This window comes from Trichechus manatus, unplaced genomic scaffold (genome assembly GCF_000243295.1).
Source record: "Trichechus manatus latirostris isolate Lorelei unplaced genomic scaffold, TriManLat1.0 scaffold00175, whole genome shotgun sequence".
Taxonomy (NCBI): Eukaryota; Metazoa; Chordata; class Mammalia; order Sirenia; family Trichechidae; genus Trichechus; species Trichechus manatus.
Genome location: NW_004444111.1, coordinates 2,123,554 through 2,144,546, shown reverse-complemented (window position 1 = coordinate 2,144,546; position 20,993 = coordinate 2,123,554). Strand labels below are relative to the sequence as shown.

The window sequence follows — 20,993 nt, the reverse complement described above, 5'->3', positions numbered from 1 at the left end:
AGGCAGAGAGGGTTAGGAGCTGGTTGAATGGACATGGGGAATCAGGGGTGGAAAGGAGGAGTGTGCTGTCACAGTATGGGGAGAGCAATTAGAGTCACATAACAATGTATATATAAATTTTTGCATGGGAAAAAATAAAAAATAAATAAAGTGGCAACTCTACTTGGAAATTAATGTTACCAGGAAAATCATAATATTCAAAGTCTGTTCATAAAATATTATCACAAGTACACAGGAAAAAATATCAATGTATAGAACAACTGAAATGGATTATAGCCAATCATTTGCAATAGATGTTTCTAGGTAATTTTTTCTTTAAGCTAAAAATTGTGGTTAGTTATCAGTCAAAAAAAAAAAAAAAAAAACTTATTGAAAATTTATCTACAGGGCTTTAACACAGTATCAGCAGTAATCATGGGCCACATCAGCACAGTGCGACATGATGCGAGAGAGAAATGTGAAACCAAGACAAGCTGCTTCTTTGTTTAATGGATCATGCTGTAAGCAAACGTTCAACATAAATTTATTTCGGGATTCACCTATCCTCATGTCCATCCTTCTCCTATATTCTAGTGTTATTCTCCCCTGATTTTAAGCCATTATGTTCACTGCAGCACTGGATCTGTGCAAAAACTGTAGTGTTAGTGTTTTCTGATGCAAAATTAGCAGTCTTTTCTCACCAACACTCAAATTTAAACTTTCATTCCTCAAAAAGTTATAGATTTCAACAAGTTACTTATAAAAAATGAGTGATTTTTCTAAATCACATTTTTAATTCACATTAAAACCAAAAAACTCATTGCCGTCAAGTTGATTCTGACTCATAGCAACCCTATAGGACAGAGTAGAACTGCCCCATAGGGTTTCCAAGGAGCTGCTGGTGGATTTGAACTGCTGACCTTTTGGCTAGTTGCCAAACACTTAACCACTCTGCCACCAGGGTATGATGAATTGGTAATTAATATCCTATTAGAAGTATTTGTTGAAAGAAATTTAATTATGAAAACCATGTTCTTATTTTATTTCATGTTGCTAAGAAAAATCTCTTTGGTGACAGTAAGGTTATCATTAAGGCAAATTATTTTAACCTGGAATATTCATTGGTCACTTCCTATAAATGTTTCCAGGTTTTTCACATATTCATTTCCCATTATTGAAACCACAGAATCTATGATGTTTTTATTTAGAATCTCTAATATACCAGGGTAGTGATCCAGAGGCACAATTTATTGTTTGTAATTGGAGTGTTTGTCACTATATTCATGTCTGTTTTTTACATCTTCTATTTCCCTGGAGATCACCTTGTTAAAAGTGAGGCTATGGTTTTGGCCATCCACCATTTGGTGCCTTGAACATAGGAGTACTCATGTTCTCAGAAAATAATTGTATGAATGAAGAAATGATGAGTGACCCATGGTGGAATAATTTTTAAAATTATAATAATCTTTAAAATTCTCTGAGAGATTAAGTTTGTTTCTGATTTTCACTATTCCAGTACCTGGCTGTCCAATGAAGCAGTGAGTCACTGCCTCTATATTAAGCTAAGAATTTTCCACATGAAAGGGTCAAAAAATGATTTAGTAGCCAAATTTGGAACTGCTATAGCCAGGGAAGAGGTATTTCCTGAGAGGGTAAAATATGGAGCAAACTAAAAATCAATAAACTCTGCAAAGTATTGGCAGATTATCTCTGCCAAAACTCAATCTAGAAATTCTTCTTCTGTCACTCCTCAAATCACAACCTAAATTTTAGGGAGGAGAGTGAGACTACAGAAGAACGTGCAAAGAAAAGGCATTGACACAGAAAAGAGAGAGATGTCTGAAGACGGCATCTGAAGATGGCACATAACTGGTTAAAATGTCTTAAACTCCAGCTTTGCATGGATCATTCCAGAAGCAAAGAGGAAGAGTGTAGCTAGAACTATAGCACTCTAACTGATGACCATGTTGTATTGAAAGCTTGAAATTTTTAGCAATTGCATTTGCAAATTCTAGGCAGTAAAAATACCATGACATAAAAAAACAAATCTACCATTTGAAGACATATGCCTGGAGCAACAGAGGAAGAAGGAGAATTAGGAATAGAAGGAGGATATGGACTGTGTGGCTAAATGCCTCCATGAACAACTGCCTCCTTTGCCATGAGACCAGAAGAACTGGATGGTGCCCAGCTACCATTACTGAACATTTTGATCAAAGATTCTATAGAAGAATCCTGATCAAAAGGAAAATGCAGAACCGAATTTCAAATTCTCATGTACTCCAGGCTTTCTGGAGCCATGGAGGTTGGATGAACCCCTGAAACTACTGCCCTGAAATAATATTTAAACCTTAAACCAAAAATTATCCCCCGAAGTCTTCTTAAAACCAAACAATAGTTTAGCTCAACTTGTAAAGAATGTCTGCCTTGAGCATTGTGCTCCTTCATGATCTATCTATATGGGATCAAACTGACAACAGCAACTTGAAAGATAGATAGGAAACTTAGGGGCCAGTGAGTTTATGTTAATGGGGGAGTAACAACTCAGACCAACTCAAAGAATCACTGTCATCACTGTCACTGAATTGTACATGTAGAAACTGTTGAATTGGTGTATGCTGTGCTGTGTATATCTCAACAACAACAAAATAAATAAAATTTTTAAAATTAAAAAAATAAAGATACATGGTAAGAAATTATTTACTGAAAAGAGACTGAGTTTAACTCCAGAATCATATTGTATGTTATTTGAAGTGTGCGTATATTTTTTATTAAACTCTTTTATTAACTCTTTGTATTTTTTTAATTCTCTGGTGTGTTTTCTCATATTCTCCATTAATTCTATTGTGGCTTTTATAAAGTCTTTTACTAAACAATTGCTTCCAATTATCCATAATTGTGATCAATTTTTTTGTCCAGGGGGGACACCCCTTATTAGTAATAAATTATAATGATGTCTTTCATAAGACATTTCTTTCCAAGAATGCTTTATATTATATATACATTTACAATCGTTTATTTTCTCCAATTTCTAAATAGGGATGAGAAAGGGTTTGCTATCAGGGATCACATTGTCTTTCCACTATTTAATCACCAATATTGGATATTATCCTTAGATTGATAATATTAGTAATGATAAGCATATCAGTCTCTAAATCCTGCATGGGCAGACTATGCTTCTAGTCTATATAAGGTGAATGCATGACAAAGAGCTATCCCAGCAAATGATAAGAGACAATTTCATATAAAGCAAGGTGATTTGAGAAGATTTATTGAGGTATGTAACGGAGCCTTTTATTGCTAGAAAGCAATAGACAATTTAGAGATTCAGCTTCTACGTACAGCATAAGTGGTCACTAAAGTATCAGGCTGGTAATAGTGTAGCAAGTATCCCTGAAATGCTACTGCTTTCAAGCATTGCCATGCATGTGGGAAGGCATGTTATCAAAAAAGCATTCATTCATTCAACAAGTATTTATTGAGTGCCTACCCAGTGTCAGGCATCATTCTGAGCTTTTAGTATACAGAGAAGAATGAGAATTCCCTGTCCTAACAGAAAAAACCTTACAGCAGGAGAGAGGCAAACAACAAGCAGGGTAAAATAAATGAGCAAAATCAATTCAGATAGAGATTAATGCTTAAAAAAAATTGAAATCATGTGATGGGTTCAAATGCTTGGGGTGGGTACACTTCAAAATGGGATGGCAAGAACAGGCTTTCTGATGCAAACAAATACAAATCTCAATTATTTAGAAGTTGGTGATACAGAATTTTTTATTCATCTCTCTCCTGCTGACCATACCTTGCCGTTTCACTAATTATTATTGTTCCATCAAAGTGCTGAAATGCCAGTCGATAAATGATTATTGAGATCCCACTCTGTTCTCAGCACCAGCATGATCGGTAAATGTGACTGGATTCAAACAACTAATTCTACTGCTGTGGTAAGATATGAGGCGGAGAATGATGCTTAAGTCAGTAAATAATTTAAGCCTTCTCATTTTGAGGGGTGTCCATTCACACATCTCATATCTGAGACTCAGCCATCGAAGTCCTAGAACTCCTCCAAGAGGAAGCGCCATTTACTGCCACTAGATGGCACCAATTATTTTCATATTTTCAGATGTGTGTGTGTGTGTATATATTTTTTTCTATGTCATGGTCACATTTAAAACGGAAGAAGGTTACTTGGCACCATTATTAAAAGCATTTCTCTTTAACTTTATTAATAATTTTCTTATAGGAGGGGATCACAGAGAAATCATTAAGGATGGTGGTTTCATTCATTCACGTACTTACTTATTCAATGTACATTTGTTCCAAATTATCTTTCTTTGTTGTCTAATAGCATTGTCTTTGAATATGTAAAAATGGAAGAAAACTGAATAGCTTATAGTTGAACATAAAAATATCAAGGTCAAAGAATAGCTGATAAAATGATGATGACATTACACATATCGTTAAAAGTCTACAGGAAATAGTTTTAATAAATTACAGGAGTATTCTCTAATTTTTAGGAAAAACTTCTCATTGTATCTCTCAAAAATTAAACAATATTTATAAATATATTGAAATCTTATAGTATTATTATTCATTGCACTTACATGTTACAAAAACTATTAAAAATGTAAAATGGAATAGGAATCATTAAACTAAAATGCATATCATTTAATTATAGTCTATATAATAAGTTCAATATTTATAGCTTTATAAAACTTGATTAGTAAGAACTCATATCTAAAAAGACACATTATCATAGGGTTTCCCTGTTTCTGCTAGTAAATCTTCCGTATGATTAAAGCATTATGTAAAATTTTCTAGAGAAAAAGAGCATTAAATATTCCCATTTCTTAAAAAAACCAGCTGGTAAGAATTCAAAGTATGATTATTCTGAAACAAAAATGCAGCTATTCTCATATCTTCCATTAAAAACATTAAAATAACCATAGAATAAATGTAACCTGCATCTTTAAATAAGCAGATTTCAAAATAAAATAAAGCACAATAATACAATGGGAGTACATATAGAATGCAGTGAAAGTATAATATTCCATATAAAAATATTGTCATGACTTAGAAGGAAAAATGCAAAGTTACATGTTTATTGTGCTAACAAATTTATTTTTAAAAATCTAAACATCTTTGCTACTTCCGGATGAAAAATGTGTGCCTCAAACTAGCTTCCAATTGGACTATCACTATATTTCTCTCATTTTAAAATGGTCCAAAAATGATACTTACTTTAATTTCTTCCAGAGTTTTTTGCCTCATGGAAATGAGCACCCTAAATCTCTCTTCTTCCTCATGGACTCTCTCTCGACAGGCTCTTTTCTCACTGTTGAGCTGATCAAACACAGCTTGCGCATGTTCTTTTGTAAATCTTACACTTACAAATTTATCCCTATGAAGAAAAAGTTGCATTTGCCACTAATCAGTTAAACATACTTAATAAAATATGTTTAAGATACATTTTTAAAGACCCATTATTGAAAAATACTAGAGCTGACGGGCCTTGGAAAAGTTTCCTAATCCCTTTCTAAGACCTACTTCCATATACCAACCAATCAAATCAGTTGCTGTCGAGTCTATTCCAATTCATGGTGAACCCAGGTTTACAGAGTACAACTTTGCTCTATAGGGTTTTCATGGCTGTGACCTTTCAGAAACAGATCTCCAGGACTTTCTTCCAAGGCATGTCTGGGTGGGTTCGAACCACCAACCTTTCTGTTACCCGCTAAGTGCTTAACTGTTTGCAGCACCCTAAATCCATATAGCTACATCTAAATGATCCAGGTGGAAGAAAATTTATGGAGAAATTTACTGGTTTCTCTTGGCTGCATACTCAGCATCCTTCTGTTCTGTCCTTATTCCAACAGAACCTCATGTAACTCCAGGGATACATTCTAATTAGGTTAAAGCCAGTCATCTCATGGTTAATTGTCTGCAGTGAGCACATATATTAAGATGGCTCCATAAGATGAAAGGGAAGGGTCTATTCTATGGGGAAGAAGAGGTTCACATCCACTAAATGTGAACAAGGTGTCATGCTTCAGATTTGCTGATAACAGCCAAAATGGAAAAAGAAAAACGAATGAGTCCTTAGCACTGAGCTGCAGAACCAACCAACTCTGAAGCTTTCCTACCCACGGGCTTCCTATTCCATAAGACGATACATTTCCCTATTGTTTAAGATGGCATCTGAATGTATGTGTGTGTATTTTTATTTGCAGCCAAATACATCTTGATACAAAGGCAAAATGCCAATTTTTATGGTAAAATTGGTAGTTATAAAAGAAGCAACACTGGGAGTAAAGGCATCAGAAAGTAATTAAAATAATACTAGCAAAAATAAGCATGCTTAAAAAAATTTTCCACAGGTGAGCAGCAACTCAGGATCCAGAATAAGCAGAGCCACAAAAGCTCAGCATAGTCTTATGTTATCCATACTGGTTTCATCTCTACTGGTACAGAAAATTGAATCATTTGCACAGTTAGCTACAGAGGCAGCAGAACTATTATTTTTTAAGAAGCTAAAATATTACAGTGCTTTGAATATATTATCTCATTTAATACAACAACAACCCTCTGAAATAACATTTCAGTCATTTACAGATGAGGAACCTAAACTTCAGTATAGTTAAGTAGTTTGTAAAGCAAAAACAGTAACTGATAGAACCAGAATTCAAATCCAGTTCTATCTTGCTCTAAACGCCCTGTTACCAACAACATCCAGAATTCTTATGTGATGTCCTATCTAAGTATTCACTAATAGTGACACGGTGGAGCATAGGCAACCAATGAAGTTCACACAGGAAAAGACTAGCATGACCAAAAATATAAACTTTCATAGTTCCCGCAAGCAAACATCACTCTCAATATATCTTGACCATATCTACTTTGTCCTCTATATAAAATATTTTGAGATTACATTATATTCAATATAGCATTTTATATAAAGTATATGTATATATTATATATACTGTATATGTATATTTTATGTGTGTACATGCATGAAAATAATATTTTCTTTCTCATAGTAATTAAAAGAAGAAACTCTGAAACTTCATGGGTCTGGGTTTGAATCCTTCCACTTCCTAGTTAAGAAAGAGTTGTGAAAATTAAAGGAGAACCAAGGGCAGCTTGGATTACTATTGATTTGTGACATCATATTTTAATTACGTTGGATATACAAGGTTTATCTCTCTAAAAAGATTTTCAGACACTTGTATGCACACTATCCACTAGCCATTTCTTTATCCTTTTTGGTGCCTGGTGCTAGGCAACCTATGGGTTCTTAATTAATAATTATTAACTTGATATGGTCATCTGTTGATGATACTAGTAGGTTATCCATAATACAACCTATCTGCAGTAATCCTCCTTCCCAGTGGTGGTTCAGGGAGTCAGTATGCACAGTGGAAAGAGCACACACTTTGAAATAGGATAGACCTAAGTTGGAGTTAGCCCTGGTGGCTCCGTGGTTAAGAGCTACCACTGCTAACCAAAAGGTCAGCAGTTAGAATCCACCAGATGCTCCTTAGAAACCCTATGGGGCTTCTTCTCTGCCCTATAGGGTCGCTATGAGTCAGAAACAACTCGAAGACAAAGGGGTTTCTTTTGGTTTAAGTTGGAGTTAGCTTTACCACTAATTAGTGCAATCTTAAGGCAATCATTGAATGTCTCTGATTATCTTTTCTCTTAGCAAGCATATGGAAAATAGTATTGCATAACTTAAGTATTTGTTGTGAAAATTAAATAAGAAAAAGTACATAGATTGCCCAGCAAAGTGTATAGCACATTAGGAAATCCACCAATGGTAGGTTTAAATAATACTTGATATTGTCCATCATTGCTGTTAATTAATACAATTGTAAATAATACCATAGTATCAGTTTATTCTTTTCCTCCTTCCATGTGGGAAGGGAGAGTTTTTTCATGTTTAGAGAAGGAATTGAGTCACTGGGACACGGTCACCACTGCTGCCTGCCGAGCAATAAAATCCAGCCATAGTATGAAGTAAAACATTAGACTTGAAATGGTAAGAATTCCTCTTGAAGAAAAATTTCCATCAGCTCCTAAATTTGATCTTAAAAATTTAGTGTAAATTACATAATTTCCAGTTTATACCTTTGAGCCCAAAAATATTCTTACAGATCTCAAATAATGTGGATAAATATCTTTCAAAGTAAATGACTTTTTCCCCCTGCTTTCTTACAGGATATGATGAATATAATTTAGTCTATTTTAGATAAAGCTAGATAATCATTTTGGAAACAAGTTTTTCCCTAAGGTAATAGCTAAACAAATTCTTGTTGAATGCACTGACTTGAATCTATTAATTTATATGATATCAGGCTGAGCATAACTTTTTTTGTTTTGTTTTTTGACACTTTATCTGTCATGAGCTAAAATTTTGCTGATGTTTGTGTTAGACTTCTATATTTAAATCAAACTATCATTCCTAAATACAAGTAATGCACACTTCTTAATGGTTCTCCCAGCTCTGTTCTCAATGTATTATAATATAGGAAATAAGAACCAAGACGAGTAAAGGAAGAATAAGTAAATTCTAAGCCAGGGTCTACGGGATGCCCTATGAGCCCTAGATCATGATCATTATCCCAGGCACCTTACCTACTCTGCTTTGGTTATGCCCCAGGCTGAAGAAATTACTGGATAAGTGGCTTTTGAAGATGATAAATTTGCATACATTACATGAGGTTTTATAGATCTATTTCTAAACTCTTTACCTCAAAACTGTTATCCAAAAAGTTTGGGTGAAAACCCATAAATTATTAAACATGGTACACAAATGAGAAACACTGAAATTAATTAAAAAGATCATTAATATCATAAAGAATAAACATTCACATACTTGGAGAAGGAAAAACATCCCCAGTTATTCAAACAATAACAAACCCAGCAAGTAATGAAGAAAAAAAAATACAATTTATGACTATGCTTTTGTAAATCAAATATCCTGTGTATATTTACATAATATTATGATAGAAAATATGGAGGATTTTAAGAATAACTTTTAAATATGGAAACCTAATCTTACCTCTTTTATCAATAATATATTAAATATACTTAGTATTTTGATAAAATTTAAGTACTTACTTTAAAATGTCAAGTGTCTCATCAAAATGTTTCTTTTCCTGTTCTTTTAATATTAATTCCTCATTCAATGTATTTATCTTGGTTTGAAAATCAGATGTTTTACTCTTTGTGTCATGTATTTCTTTAAAAATTGTTGAGCGTTTTTCCTGAAAAAAAAAAAAAAATTGCACAGGTGTTGTATTTTAAATACTTGGATTTTTAATTCCTTGCATTTTAGGGACACAACTATGTTGGCCTTGTAAACAATAAAAAGTAAATAGTTCAGCTTAACCAGTAAAGAATGCCTGCCTTGCGCATTGTGCTCTTTTAAGATCTATCTATATGGGATCAAATTGACAACAGCAACTCAAAAGGTTAGATAAGAAACTTAGGGGGCAGGGTGTTTGTGTTAATGGGGAACGAACAACTCGGAAAAGCAGGGTGAGAATGGATGCACAACTCAAAGAATGTAATCAATGTCACCGAATTGAACATGTAGAAATTGTTGAATTGGTGTATGTTCTGTTGTGTATATTCTCAACAACAACAACAAAAATAAATTATATATTAGAAAAAGAATTGTTAGGTTTCAACAAGAAATAAAAACTATACCAATCCCCAAAAAATAGTACCTTCTCTTCAATATAAGTAACAACTTACGTTTATATTCTCTTCCCCACCTCTACAGCTGATGTGATTTTTGAACAGATAGGCTCAGACTGTTTATTCTCTCTCTCTGTCTGTTTCTCCTTCACAAACTTGCCTGACTCACATACACATATATGCATATCTTAAAGACATGTACTTCCAAGATGCAAACATGTTTTAGCTGTTTTTCAAACATGTACATAGGCAGCAGGCAAGGATATATATTGTTCTGATGTTTCATGCAAAAGAAGTCAATATTTAATAATCCTCCAAATATTTAGTAATCCTCCAAAGCTGGCCTGTGCAATTCCAGATTGAATATCTGATTTTGCATCTATTTTTGCATGATCCTTTCATGACCATTGGAGTTTATATTGATGGACTGACTGACTGACTGACTGACTTTTACTAACCCAATGTTGCTTCCCATGTCCATCATTGCTTATAATTAGTTCTTCTCACCCAACTGATTCCACAGAACTCTACAGCTTTCTTTTCTCCTATTTTCCTCCATTTCCTCCGCCACAAACTCCTATTTTTCTCTACTCTTATGGATTTCCAGTGGACTGGCTAACCTTTTATATTTATTCTCTCATAAAAAAATCTGCTTTTTGTCCAAAATTTTGAACATTGGGTATTATATTTGAATCTTTAAATCCTCTCTGTTTTCTTTCCTTTTTCTGGACGTTCTGGCACTTTTCTACTAATGAGGTGTTGGGATTTTTGTTTGTTTTGCTTTTTAAAAAAAATTGTTATTGTGTTTTCGGTGAAGGTTTAAACAGCAGTTTAAGTTCTCACTCAAGAATTTCTACACAAGTCATTCAAGGACATTGGTTACATTCTTCAAAATGCAGAAACATTGTCATTATTTCCATTCTGGTTGTTCCACTCTCATTAATCTAGTTGCCCTGTCTTTTTACATAAAGTAATTGTTGATAGTTTGGTCTCATATAGGTGATTTTTTAAAGAGTTTTTCTTATACCAGAATGCAGTTGAGAGATGGGTAGCTGGGATTTTTCAACAGGCCTATTGGAGTGTGGCATAGTGGTTAAGAGCTATGGCTGCTAACCAAAATGTCAGCAGTTCGAATCTGCCAGGCACTCCTTGGAAACCCTATAGGGCAGGTCTACTCTGTCCTTTAGGGTCACTATGAGCCAGAATTGACTCAACGGCAACAGGTTTAGTTTTTTGTTTTTTTTTTAATTGGAGTATTATGATATTCCTGGGGAAAAGTAAACCTAAAGAAAGAGGGTGTGGAGTGGCACAAGTATGGATTAAAGTAAGTAGGTAGGATTCAGAGGGTGTAGTAGATTGAATTTTATCCCCGCACAATACATGTCAACTTGGTTAGGCCATGATTCCCAATATTGTATAATTGACCTCCATTTTGTGATCTGATATAATTGTCCCCCATGTTATGGTATCGTGTAATTATTCCATTTTATGTATTGTAAATCCTAAACTTCTATAGGTTAATAAGGCAGGATTAGTGCGGGGTGTACCATGAATCACAGCCTTGCTCAAGTCACACCCTTGCTTGGGTCACACCTTTTAGCCTACATGAGACAAAAGGAGAGAAAAGCAAGCAGAGAGTAGAGAGACCTCACTACCACCAAGAAAGAAGAGCCGGGAGCAGAGCGTGTCCTTTGGTCCTGGGGTCCCTACGCTGAAAACCTCCTACACCCAGGAAAAGATTGATGCCAAGACACATGGAGATCTCCAAGGAACACTGGTCCCACAGATGTTGAAAAGAGACAAGGACCTTCCACCAGAGCTGACGGACAAAGAAAGCTTTTCCCTAGAGCTAGCATCCTGAATTCGGACTTCTCGCCTCCTGAACTGTAAGAGAATAATTTTCTGTTTGTTAAAACCATCCACCTGTGGTATTTCTGGTATAGCAGCATTAGATAACTAAGACAGAGGGGATGGGTGACTCTATGTAGAGCATATTATCTGTCACTAAACTCGACTTTTGATCAGATTTCATAATTCATGTCTTAGTCTTAAATGAGAATTCTTATAGGAGACTTAGAAGATCTCAGAAGCAATGGTGTCAACAATTTGCACCATATCAGCCAATTCAGTAATACTGAAGGGGGCCCCAGAGGATTTTACAGTAAAGGAAAGAAGGAGGCAGTGCACTTCTGCAGATAACAGTGAAAAGCAAAAATTGCATTCTCGCACCTTTTCCAGGTTAGTATGGACAATACCTTAACATAAGGAAAACTAAAATCCTTACAACTGGACCAATAAGCAATGTCATGATAAACGGAGAAAATACTGAAGTTGTCAAGGATTTCATTTTACTTGGATCCACAATCAACGCTCATGGAAGCAGGAGTCAAGAAATCAAACAACGTATTGCTTTGGGAAAATCTGCTGCAAAAGACCTCTTTAAAGTGTTAAAAAGTAAAGATATCACTTTGAGGACAAAGGTGCACCTGACCCAAGCCATGGTATTTTCAATTGCCTCGTAGGCATGTGGAATCTGGACAATGAATAAGGAATACTGAAGCAGAATTGATGCTTTCAAATTATGGTGTTGGTGAAGAATATTGAATATACCATGGACTGCCAAAAGAACAAACAAATCTGTCTTGGAAGAGCACATCCAGAATGTTCCTTAGAAGCAAGGATGGCGAAACGTCGTCTCATATACTTTGGACATGTTAGCAGGAGGGACCATCTCCTGCAGAAGGACATCATGCTTGGTAAAGTAGAGGGTCAGCAAAAAAGAGGAAAACCCTCAACGAGATGGATTATTACAGTGGCTACAACAACAGGCTCAAACATAACAAAGATGGTGAGGATGGCACAGGATCTGGCAATCTTTGTTCTGGTGTACATAGGGTTGCGATGAGTTGGAACAGACTCAACAGCACCTAACAACAACAACCTTCAGTAGGTACCACCAATGAGGCTTTGGTAAACACGGGCAACATATCTTCCTCCACAACATCAAAACTGAGTGGAGATGTCCTCATAGTGAGCTGGATCTACAGAGAAGAAACTGTTGGGTGCCACATGTTGGTCAAGAGTACAAATCTGCATTTCATGAGTGAGATTGAACTTGGGGACCGAAGAACTGTTTGTAAGTCTTTTGAGAAATGCTGAAATGTCACCAGAGCAAACTGGACTAGAGCCATGAAAACAATGTATTTATAATTTAACTATCTTTTGGCACTGTTTTTTCTCTAACCTGGGTGACACAGGTTTGAACAATTTAGAGGCTTTCCACCCAAAGCTACTTTGAGATCTAGGCTTGGAAGACTCTGGAAATCTGAATTCCATTTTATTGTTGTTATACTATAGAACATTTTTTTCACTGATTTATTTTTTCAAAAATTTCAAACCCTGTATTTAAAAATATATTAGATAATAAAAATTACATTTTAAAATATTTCAGATTATATTTTCAATTTTAGTTAAGATTTAATAATTATATTTTTATGTCATCTAAGCATGAAAAAATTTAGGTTATACACCTAAGATTTACAGTGGGATTAAAAATAATAAAAAGTTAGTAATACTGTTTAGCTTGAAATGCTTATATACAATAGGAGATACAATTATTTGCCTTTGAATTTTAGTTCTTAGAAGACCAAAATGGTGACTATAGCATTGTTTGTACACCAAGGAGTGTAATTTTTTTTCCAGTTTCCATTAAGTTGTTCTGACTCATGGTGACCCCATGTGATCTGGAGTAGAACTGTGCTCCATAGGGTTTTCAATGGCTGTGATCTTTCAGAAGTAGATTGTTAGGGCTTTCTTCTGAGGCACCACTGGGTGGATTCTAACTGCCAACTTTTCAGTTAGTAGCCAAGCACTTAAACATTTGCAGCAACCAAGGGCCTCACCCAGCATAATTAGTGCATAATAAATGTTAATTAATGATATTTCATATTATAATAGCTTGCAAGCTTCCTTAGAATGGAATTCAATAGCATGGCACACAGGTGGGTTTTGATCTGAGCATTACCCATCTCACTAGCTTCATCTCTTTTCATTCTTTAGCAGGTGCCCTGCTGGCTGGCTATACTGAAATACATGCAATTCCACAAATACACAGCATTCTCTCATGATCTCTTTGTTTTTCAAAAAAAGTATCTGTTTCTAAAATGCCCTTACCTCATTTTTTTCATCAGGTTAATAAATATACGATAATAACAACATTTGTTTAATACTTTCATTGCCAATTATTCATTTAGGTTTTTTGTGACTGTTACTCAATTCTCCACAGCACCATGCAAGATAAGTTTTTAAGTCCATTTAATAGGTTAAGTCTCCTTTTTAGACATCACCTCCCCTGGAAAGCCCTCCATTCCCTCAGTTCTGTCGGTTTCCTTCTCTGTGATCCTCTCATATCTTACTGTCCGTCCGTCATGGCTCTATGTTCACAATATATTAATGCTGCCAGTTTCTTTGCTTGCGCCCTCAACAAGATGAAGGGCTTTTTGAGTGAAACAACTCTTCCTTCCATTTCTCCATCTCCAGCAACTTTCCACAATGTCTGACGCATTATAAGTGCTCAATAGTAATTGAAAATACAAATTAATTTGAAGGGCAAACTAAAGAAGATTAGCATCTCTGACACTCCAACTCCTAGTACTTTCTATGACATCAAACACAAAACAAGCATTCAGCCATATTTTTCACTGGAACTTGTTTATATCATAGATATACTGCATTTGGCAATTGTTAGTTAATATTTTTGGCTTTCGACTACAGTGCTGGACACATATGTTTTATCTGTTGTGCTGTGTGTCACAAGTAATTTTTTATTAATAACCGTACTATGCTGAGTAATAAGAGCTGACATGAATGTTTTGTTCCTTATTTTAATGGAAATATTTCTAAAGTTTTATCATTAAATATAATGTTTGTTGGAACATACTGTATTCTATTTCTAAACATTTAAGTTTTTTTTTTAATCATGAGTGTGTATAGAATGTCATCAAATATTTTAGGCTAATTTCCTTTTTTATGTAAATGTAGTGAGATATATTAGTAAGTTTTTTAATGTAGAATCATTTTCACATTCTTCAAAGGAACTTTATTTTGTATAGCATATTCTTTGTTAGCATATTGTAAAATTCAATTTGCTGATATATTTAAGATCTTACCATTTATGATCATAAGTGAGATTACCTATAGATTTTTTTGTGATATTATTTTTCAGTTATGGTTTCAGGGTTATAATATTACTACAGAGTTCACTTTAGAAGATATTTCCATGCTTATTATGTTCTGTAACTGACTCATAGGTCAGCCTATAAAACATCTCGGCTTGTTTTCTTTTAGTGGTAGAGTGAACAAATTCAATTTCTTCTGTAATTATTGATCTATTCCTATTATATGTTTTTTCTCTTGACCCTCTTTCATCATGTGTGTTTTATAAATGTATCAACTTTATTTAGATTTTTAACAAATTGCTATATAAAAATAGTATTTTTTTTAATTCACTACTATATGTAACTTTGTCCCTTTTATTCATTTCCACGGCTGTTCATATTTTTCTCTTTTCTTCATTAGTAGATATGCCAAATATTTTTAGTTTTTCTTACCAGACTCATTTAGTTGTAATGTCAAAGTATTATCTTCACCCATCCTATAAATTTTACTATACAGTGTAACTATTGGTCATTTATAAATAAATAATTGTATTTTAATTACTCTTTAATGTACAAGCAAATGAATAATGAAAATGTGATTTGAAAAAATTTTTCTAGTAGTGTATACATATATATATGTACCTGTGGTTTTTTTTTTTTTTTTTTTGCTATATTTTTTGTTATTGATTTCTAATGTTACTGCATTTTGGTGAATAAAAGTAATCTGGATGATTTGACCAGTACAATGTAATGGTTAAGGCTCCAGTGCCAGACCGGGTGGATAGGAATCCCAACTCCACCACTACCCACTAACAAGTTGTGTCAACCTGTACAAGTTCATTAAAACACTCACATCAGATTCGTCATCTATGGAATAGATATAATATTAGCACACTCTTTATAGCATTATCATGAAGACAAATAGAGAATATATGTGAGCTCCTAAACAATGCCTGGACATGGAAAACATGCAACAAATATCAGCTATCATTATCATTGTTGTTGTTATTGTCATTATTATTTTTCCCTCTGTGAAATTTGTTGAGATTTCTTTTGTGGTCTAGTACAGGGCCATTTTTTTTTAAATGATATGATAACAACTTTCTTTCAGAGCCCATATTCTGTCCACCAACAGATCCTATTGGTGTGACCTTGAAAATATATCCAGAGGATGGCAAGTTAATGGCAATATGAACTGGCTCCACTCCCCCATATCCAGTGAATCTTTAAAGTTAGAATATCAGACAAGGATTTTCAAGGGGGTGAGACATTTCTGAATAGGGAAAACTCCCTGAAGCCCTCCGATACATAGCCATTTGTTCATGTTGTCTACATACCTGCTTGAGGGTAAAATTTGGATTTCAGATATTAACAAACGTCTCACTCTGTACATTGGCCCATCTATAGAAACATGGTACTATCTAGTCCACTACAAAATCCTTCCTTCTACTTTGTAGGAAAGACAAGCGGGGGGCGGGGGAGGTTAAACAATTATTGGGTGTTACAGAGTACCGATTTGCGCCAATTACTGTATTAAGCAGGAGCCCTGGTTGTGCAGTGGTTAAAGCGCTCGGCTGCTAACTGTAAGGTCCGTGGTTGGAACCTACTGGTCACTCCTTGGGAGAAAGATGTGGCAATCTGCTTCCGTAAAGATTACAGCCTTGGAAACCCAGTGGGGCAGGTCTACTCTGTCCCATAGGGTTGCTATGATTGGAATCAACTGCATGGTAGTGGGTTTGGTTTTTTTTTTGTTTTTTTACTATATCAAGCATTGTATTTGAATTGTGCCTTTTATGACTCACAATAGCATTGCAAAATTGTTAATATTATATAGATTTTACAATAGAAAAATCTGAAATTCAGAGATGTTAAACAACGAGGCCAAGATTACACAACTAGTAAGGGTGTAGATGGGTAGAAACTAGATTTCTCTGACTCCAAAGCCTTTACTATTTTCTCTGTATCATAACCGTCTCATGAACTTTGCCACTGCTGCTGGAAGAATTCACATGGGATATCAGTATACATAGTAAAAAAAAAAAAAAATTGTCATGAGTCGATTCCGATGCATAACGAGCCTGTAGGACAGAGTAGAACTGACCCATAGGGTTTCCAAGGAGCAGCTAGTGGATTCGAACTGCCAACCTTTTGATTAACAGCTGAGCTCTTAACCAGTGTGCCACCAGGGCTCCAGTATACATAGTAGGTAAGAGCAAACATGAGTTTTGAGATCGGAGAGAAAGGGGTTCTTGCTACACGGGAAATTAATTAACTTCTCTAAACCTCAACTCTCTAATTGGTATAAACGGAATCGTAAGTAGTACTTCACAGAATTTCTGTGAGACTTCAGTGAGATGATCTGAGCCATGTGTTTAACATTTGTTAGCACAGTGAAATCCCTCAATTAATGATGTTGATAATGACGATGATGATAAGAGGTGGATGAACTACCAGACTTATACCGACAGCATTGGTTGAAAACATCATCCATGCTGCGGTGAGAAGTTTTTTTTTTTTCCTGTTCTGAATGACCCAGTCATGTTTTACAGCTGGAACAATTACACCTTCCATTTTCTACTACTAATCCCCAAATTCTAGTCTGTGTTCTTTCTTACAGGTATTACTAGCAAGCATACTTTCTTGGGCATACTTGAATCTAATCACACTCTTGCTTTTTTTTCAGATAAATCCACTAAGCCTTGAGTACCACACAGAGGCAAAGATGCTGCTTGTTATAGAGTCTCCTCTGCCCCAAATAAATCCCATGACAACCCTGGAATTCAGCCACTTCCTTTTTTTCTCAGAGAGGATGAGTTCCACTCTCTATCCTCATCGCCACACACTCTGAATCACCTTCATCAGAGAAGATACTCACTCCTTTATCTGGAGGTATATTGAACATAGTGCTTAATACATAAAAAAAACTAAACCAGCTGCCCTCAAGTCGATTCCAACTCATGGCGACCCAATGTGCAGCAGAGTAGAATTACATTCGATAGGGTTTTCAAGGCTGTGACCTTTCGAATGTAGATCACCAGGTCTTTCTTCCCAGGTATCTGTGAGTGAGTTCAAACAGCCAACCTTTCAGTTAGTAATGGAGCACTTAACTGATTGCATCACTCAGGGATTCCAGTTGATATATAAACCTGTAGCTGTCAAGTCAATTCCAACTCATAGCAACGCTGTAGGGCAGAATAGAACAGTCCCACAGAGTTTCCAAGGCTGTAATCTTTACAGAAGCAGACTTCCACATCTTTCTCCTGCAAAGTGGCTGGTGGATTTGAACCACCGACCTTTCAGTTAGCAGCAAGTCCTTTAACTACTATGCCAGTAGCTCTCCTAGTTGACATATAAACCAAGCCTATTGCCATCGAGTTGATTCCGACTCATAGTGACCCTATAGGACATGGCCCTATAGGGTTTCCATAGAGTGGCTGGTGGATTCAAACTGCCAACCTTTTGGTTAGTAGCCAAGCTTTTAACCACTGCGCCACAAGGGTCCCCAGTTGATATGTAGTAACACTAAACTCATGCATAATAAGACCAAAATATCAAAGTATGAGTGCTATCATCTTTCTTCTCCCTCTATTGGCCAAAGAAGATGTTGACTCTGCCAGTTAAATTTGGGTTGTCTTCCCATCCCCACTGGAGAAAGTAAGTTCTGCCTTTGTTGGACTGGTATTTTAAAGTATTCTTTTTTTTTTTTTTCTTTTATTGTACTTCAAGTGAAGGCTTACAGAACAAATAGTTTCTCATGAAACAGTAGTACACATGTTGGTTTATGACATTGGTTAACAACCCCACAACATATTAACCCTCTAACTTCTCAACTTTTTTTTTTGGTGAAAATACACATAGCCAAAGATACACTGTTACAAAAATTTCTACATACACGGTTCAGTGACATTGACTACGCTCTTCCAATTGTGCTGTTTTCTCACTTAAGATGAAGTCTTACAGAACAAAATAGTTTCTCATTTAACAGTTACTACAAATGTTGCCCTATGACAACGGTTACCAATCTCACAACACATCAACAATATCCTTACTCAACCTTGGGTTCCTTATCACCAGCTTCCTTGTCCCCTTCTGCCTTCTGGCCCTTGTCACTAGACTCCTGTACCTCGTTAGTCTCATTTGGTTTTACGGGGCTGTCCACTTCCAGGCTGAACAGTGAACCTCGGAGGTAGCTTTACCACTGAGCTAAAAGGGTGTCTGGGGGCCATACTCTCGGGGTTTCTCCAGTCTCCTTTAGGCCAGTAAATCTGGTCTTTTTTTTGTGAGTTAGAATTATGCTCTACATCCTTCTCCAGCTCTGTCCAGAACCCTCTGTTGTGATCCTGGTCAGAGCAGTCAGTGGTGGTAGCTGGGCACCATCTAGCTGTACTGGACTCAGTCTGGTGGAGGCCTTGGTAGCTGTGGACAATTAGTCCTTCAGACTAATCTTTTCCTTGTATCCTGTTCTCTTCATTCTTCCTTGTTCCCGAAGGGATGAGACCAGTGGAGTATCTTAGATGGCCACTTACAGGGTTTTAAGACCCCAGACACTACTCACCAAGGTAGAATGTAGAGCATTGTCTTATTTTAAAATATTCTTGCTACAGAGTTGGGAAAATAGGGGGAAGTGAGATGGAAAAAAGGCAAATGGGAAGGGTGATTTTTCAGGAAATTTATGGACGAGAGGCACTTAGTTCACACTGTGAGAACATTAAGAGGAAGGAAAAAGAGGTATGTAGGAGACATTGCTTGGGAGTGATGAGGATGTCATAGTAATTTAAGTCATTTAATATCCTTCGAGAAATGGGAAGAAAAATGGAAATCTTTTAAAATTATATTTTGTCCCTTGAGTTGTACTTCTTATTGAGATATCTCTATATGAGCTGTGGCTCTGATAATATAATTTAGAAACATTATCCTCCACACAATTTTCATGAAAACAGAAGACAGCGGAGCTGTTTTCCCTAGTGAAACACAGTATCATTTTACTGCATAGAATTAATACTTTATTTTACCTGATAAACTAAATAAAGGCTATCTATAAGAGGTCAGTAGTAAGATAAAGGGAAAAAAATTCACTTTAATTGGCTGAATGAAGATGCTTTCTGGGAACAAAATCTTACTAGTAGCTAGTTTAAAAACTTCAAGAGTTAAGTACATTTTTATGAAATTTTAGGAGTTATGTAAATTTTTTGAAATTAAATTTTTGTCTTTTTTTCAATGTTAAACTATATTTTCAAATTATTAATATAATTATGGCATGATAATGAGTTAATGTACTATATCTTAAAAGGATATTCTTGCTAGTTTATAAGGACATTTATGTAAAATATGATATTTGGTAATATTGAAATCTCACATTATTTCTTTGTGGTTTAAACAATAGATATATGTCATCTTTTAATAAAAGATTCTATCCATTGAATAAAAGTGTAATCATGCTATTTTTATTAAGTTCAACTTCAACTTCTTTTTCTTCTTACCTTCATTCCTCCTTCCCTCTCTTCCTTTCCTACCTCTTTTCTCTCCTCTCTCCTTCCCTCTCTTCCTTCCTTTTTTTCCTCCCTCCCTTCCTCCTTCATTCCCACTTCCTTCCTTACTTTTTCTTCATTTCTCCCTAAATCCCTAAGCAATAGGAGTCAGCATGGCAATTGCAAAAAGCAGTAGAATTCACCATGACTGAATATCGATTTTGCTTTGTATTGTATCTTGACTCAGGGCTATGCCCGTGACAAACTAGACCAATGGAAAAGACATTGTAAGAGAGAGAAAAAACAGAGATTAGGTGTGTGTGTGCATGTGTATGTGTATGCAGAACCAATTAGAAATGAGAGGCATCCACCTAAAACTAAGTTTGCTTGAACTACTTTCATTAACATAAAGAATTAGTAAACTGACAATGAGATATCATCTCATCCCAACAAGGCTAGCATTAATCCAAAAAAACACAAAATAATAAATGCTGGAGAGGTTGTAGAGAGACTGGAACATTTATACACTGTTGGTGGGAATGTAAAATGGTACACACACTTTGGAAATCAATTTGGTGCTTTCTTAATAACCTAGAAGTAGAAGTACCGATCCAGCAATCCTGCTCCTTGGAATATATCCCAGAGAAATAAGAGCCATCACATGAATAGATATATGCACACCCATGTT

At 35.4% G+C, this 20,993-nt stretch overlaps 1 protein-coding gene across 1 annotated transcript in view; it reads right to left on the bottom strand.

Moving 5' to 3' along the window:
- CCDC178 (coiled-coil domain containing 178) overlaps window positions 1–20,993 on the bottom strand; it is a 477,152-nt gene that overhangs the window by 294,681 nt on the left and 161,478 nt on the right. Inside the window, exons 16-17 of the mRNA XM_004386900.1 lie at window positions 9,100–9,245; window positions 5,221–5,380 (exon numbers count right to left, since the gene is read on the bottom strand). Of these exons, the coding sequence (XP_004386957.1) occupies window positions 5,221–5,380; window positions 9,100–9,245 (306 nt within the window). The remainder of the gene's footprint in view (window positions 1–5,220; window positions 5,381–9,099; window positions 9,246–20,993) is intronic.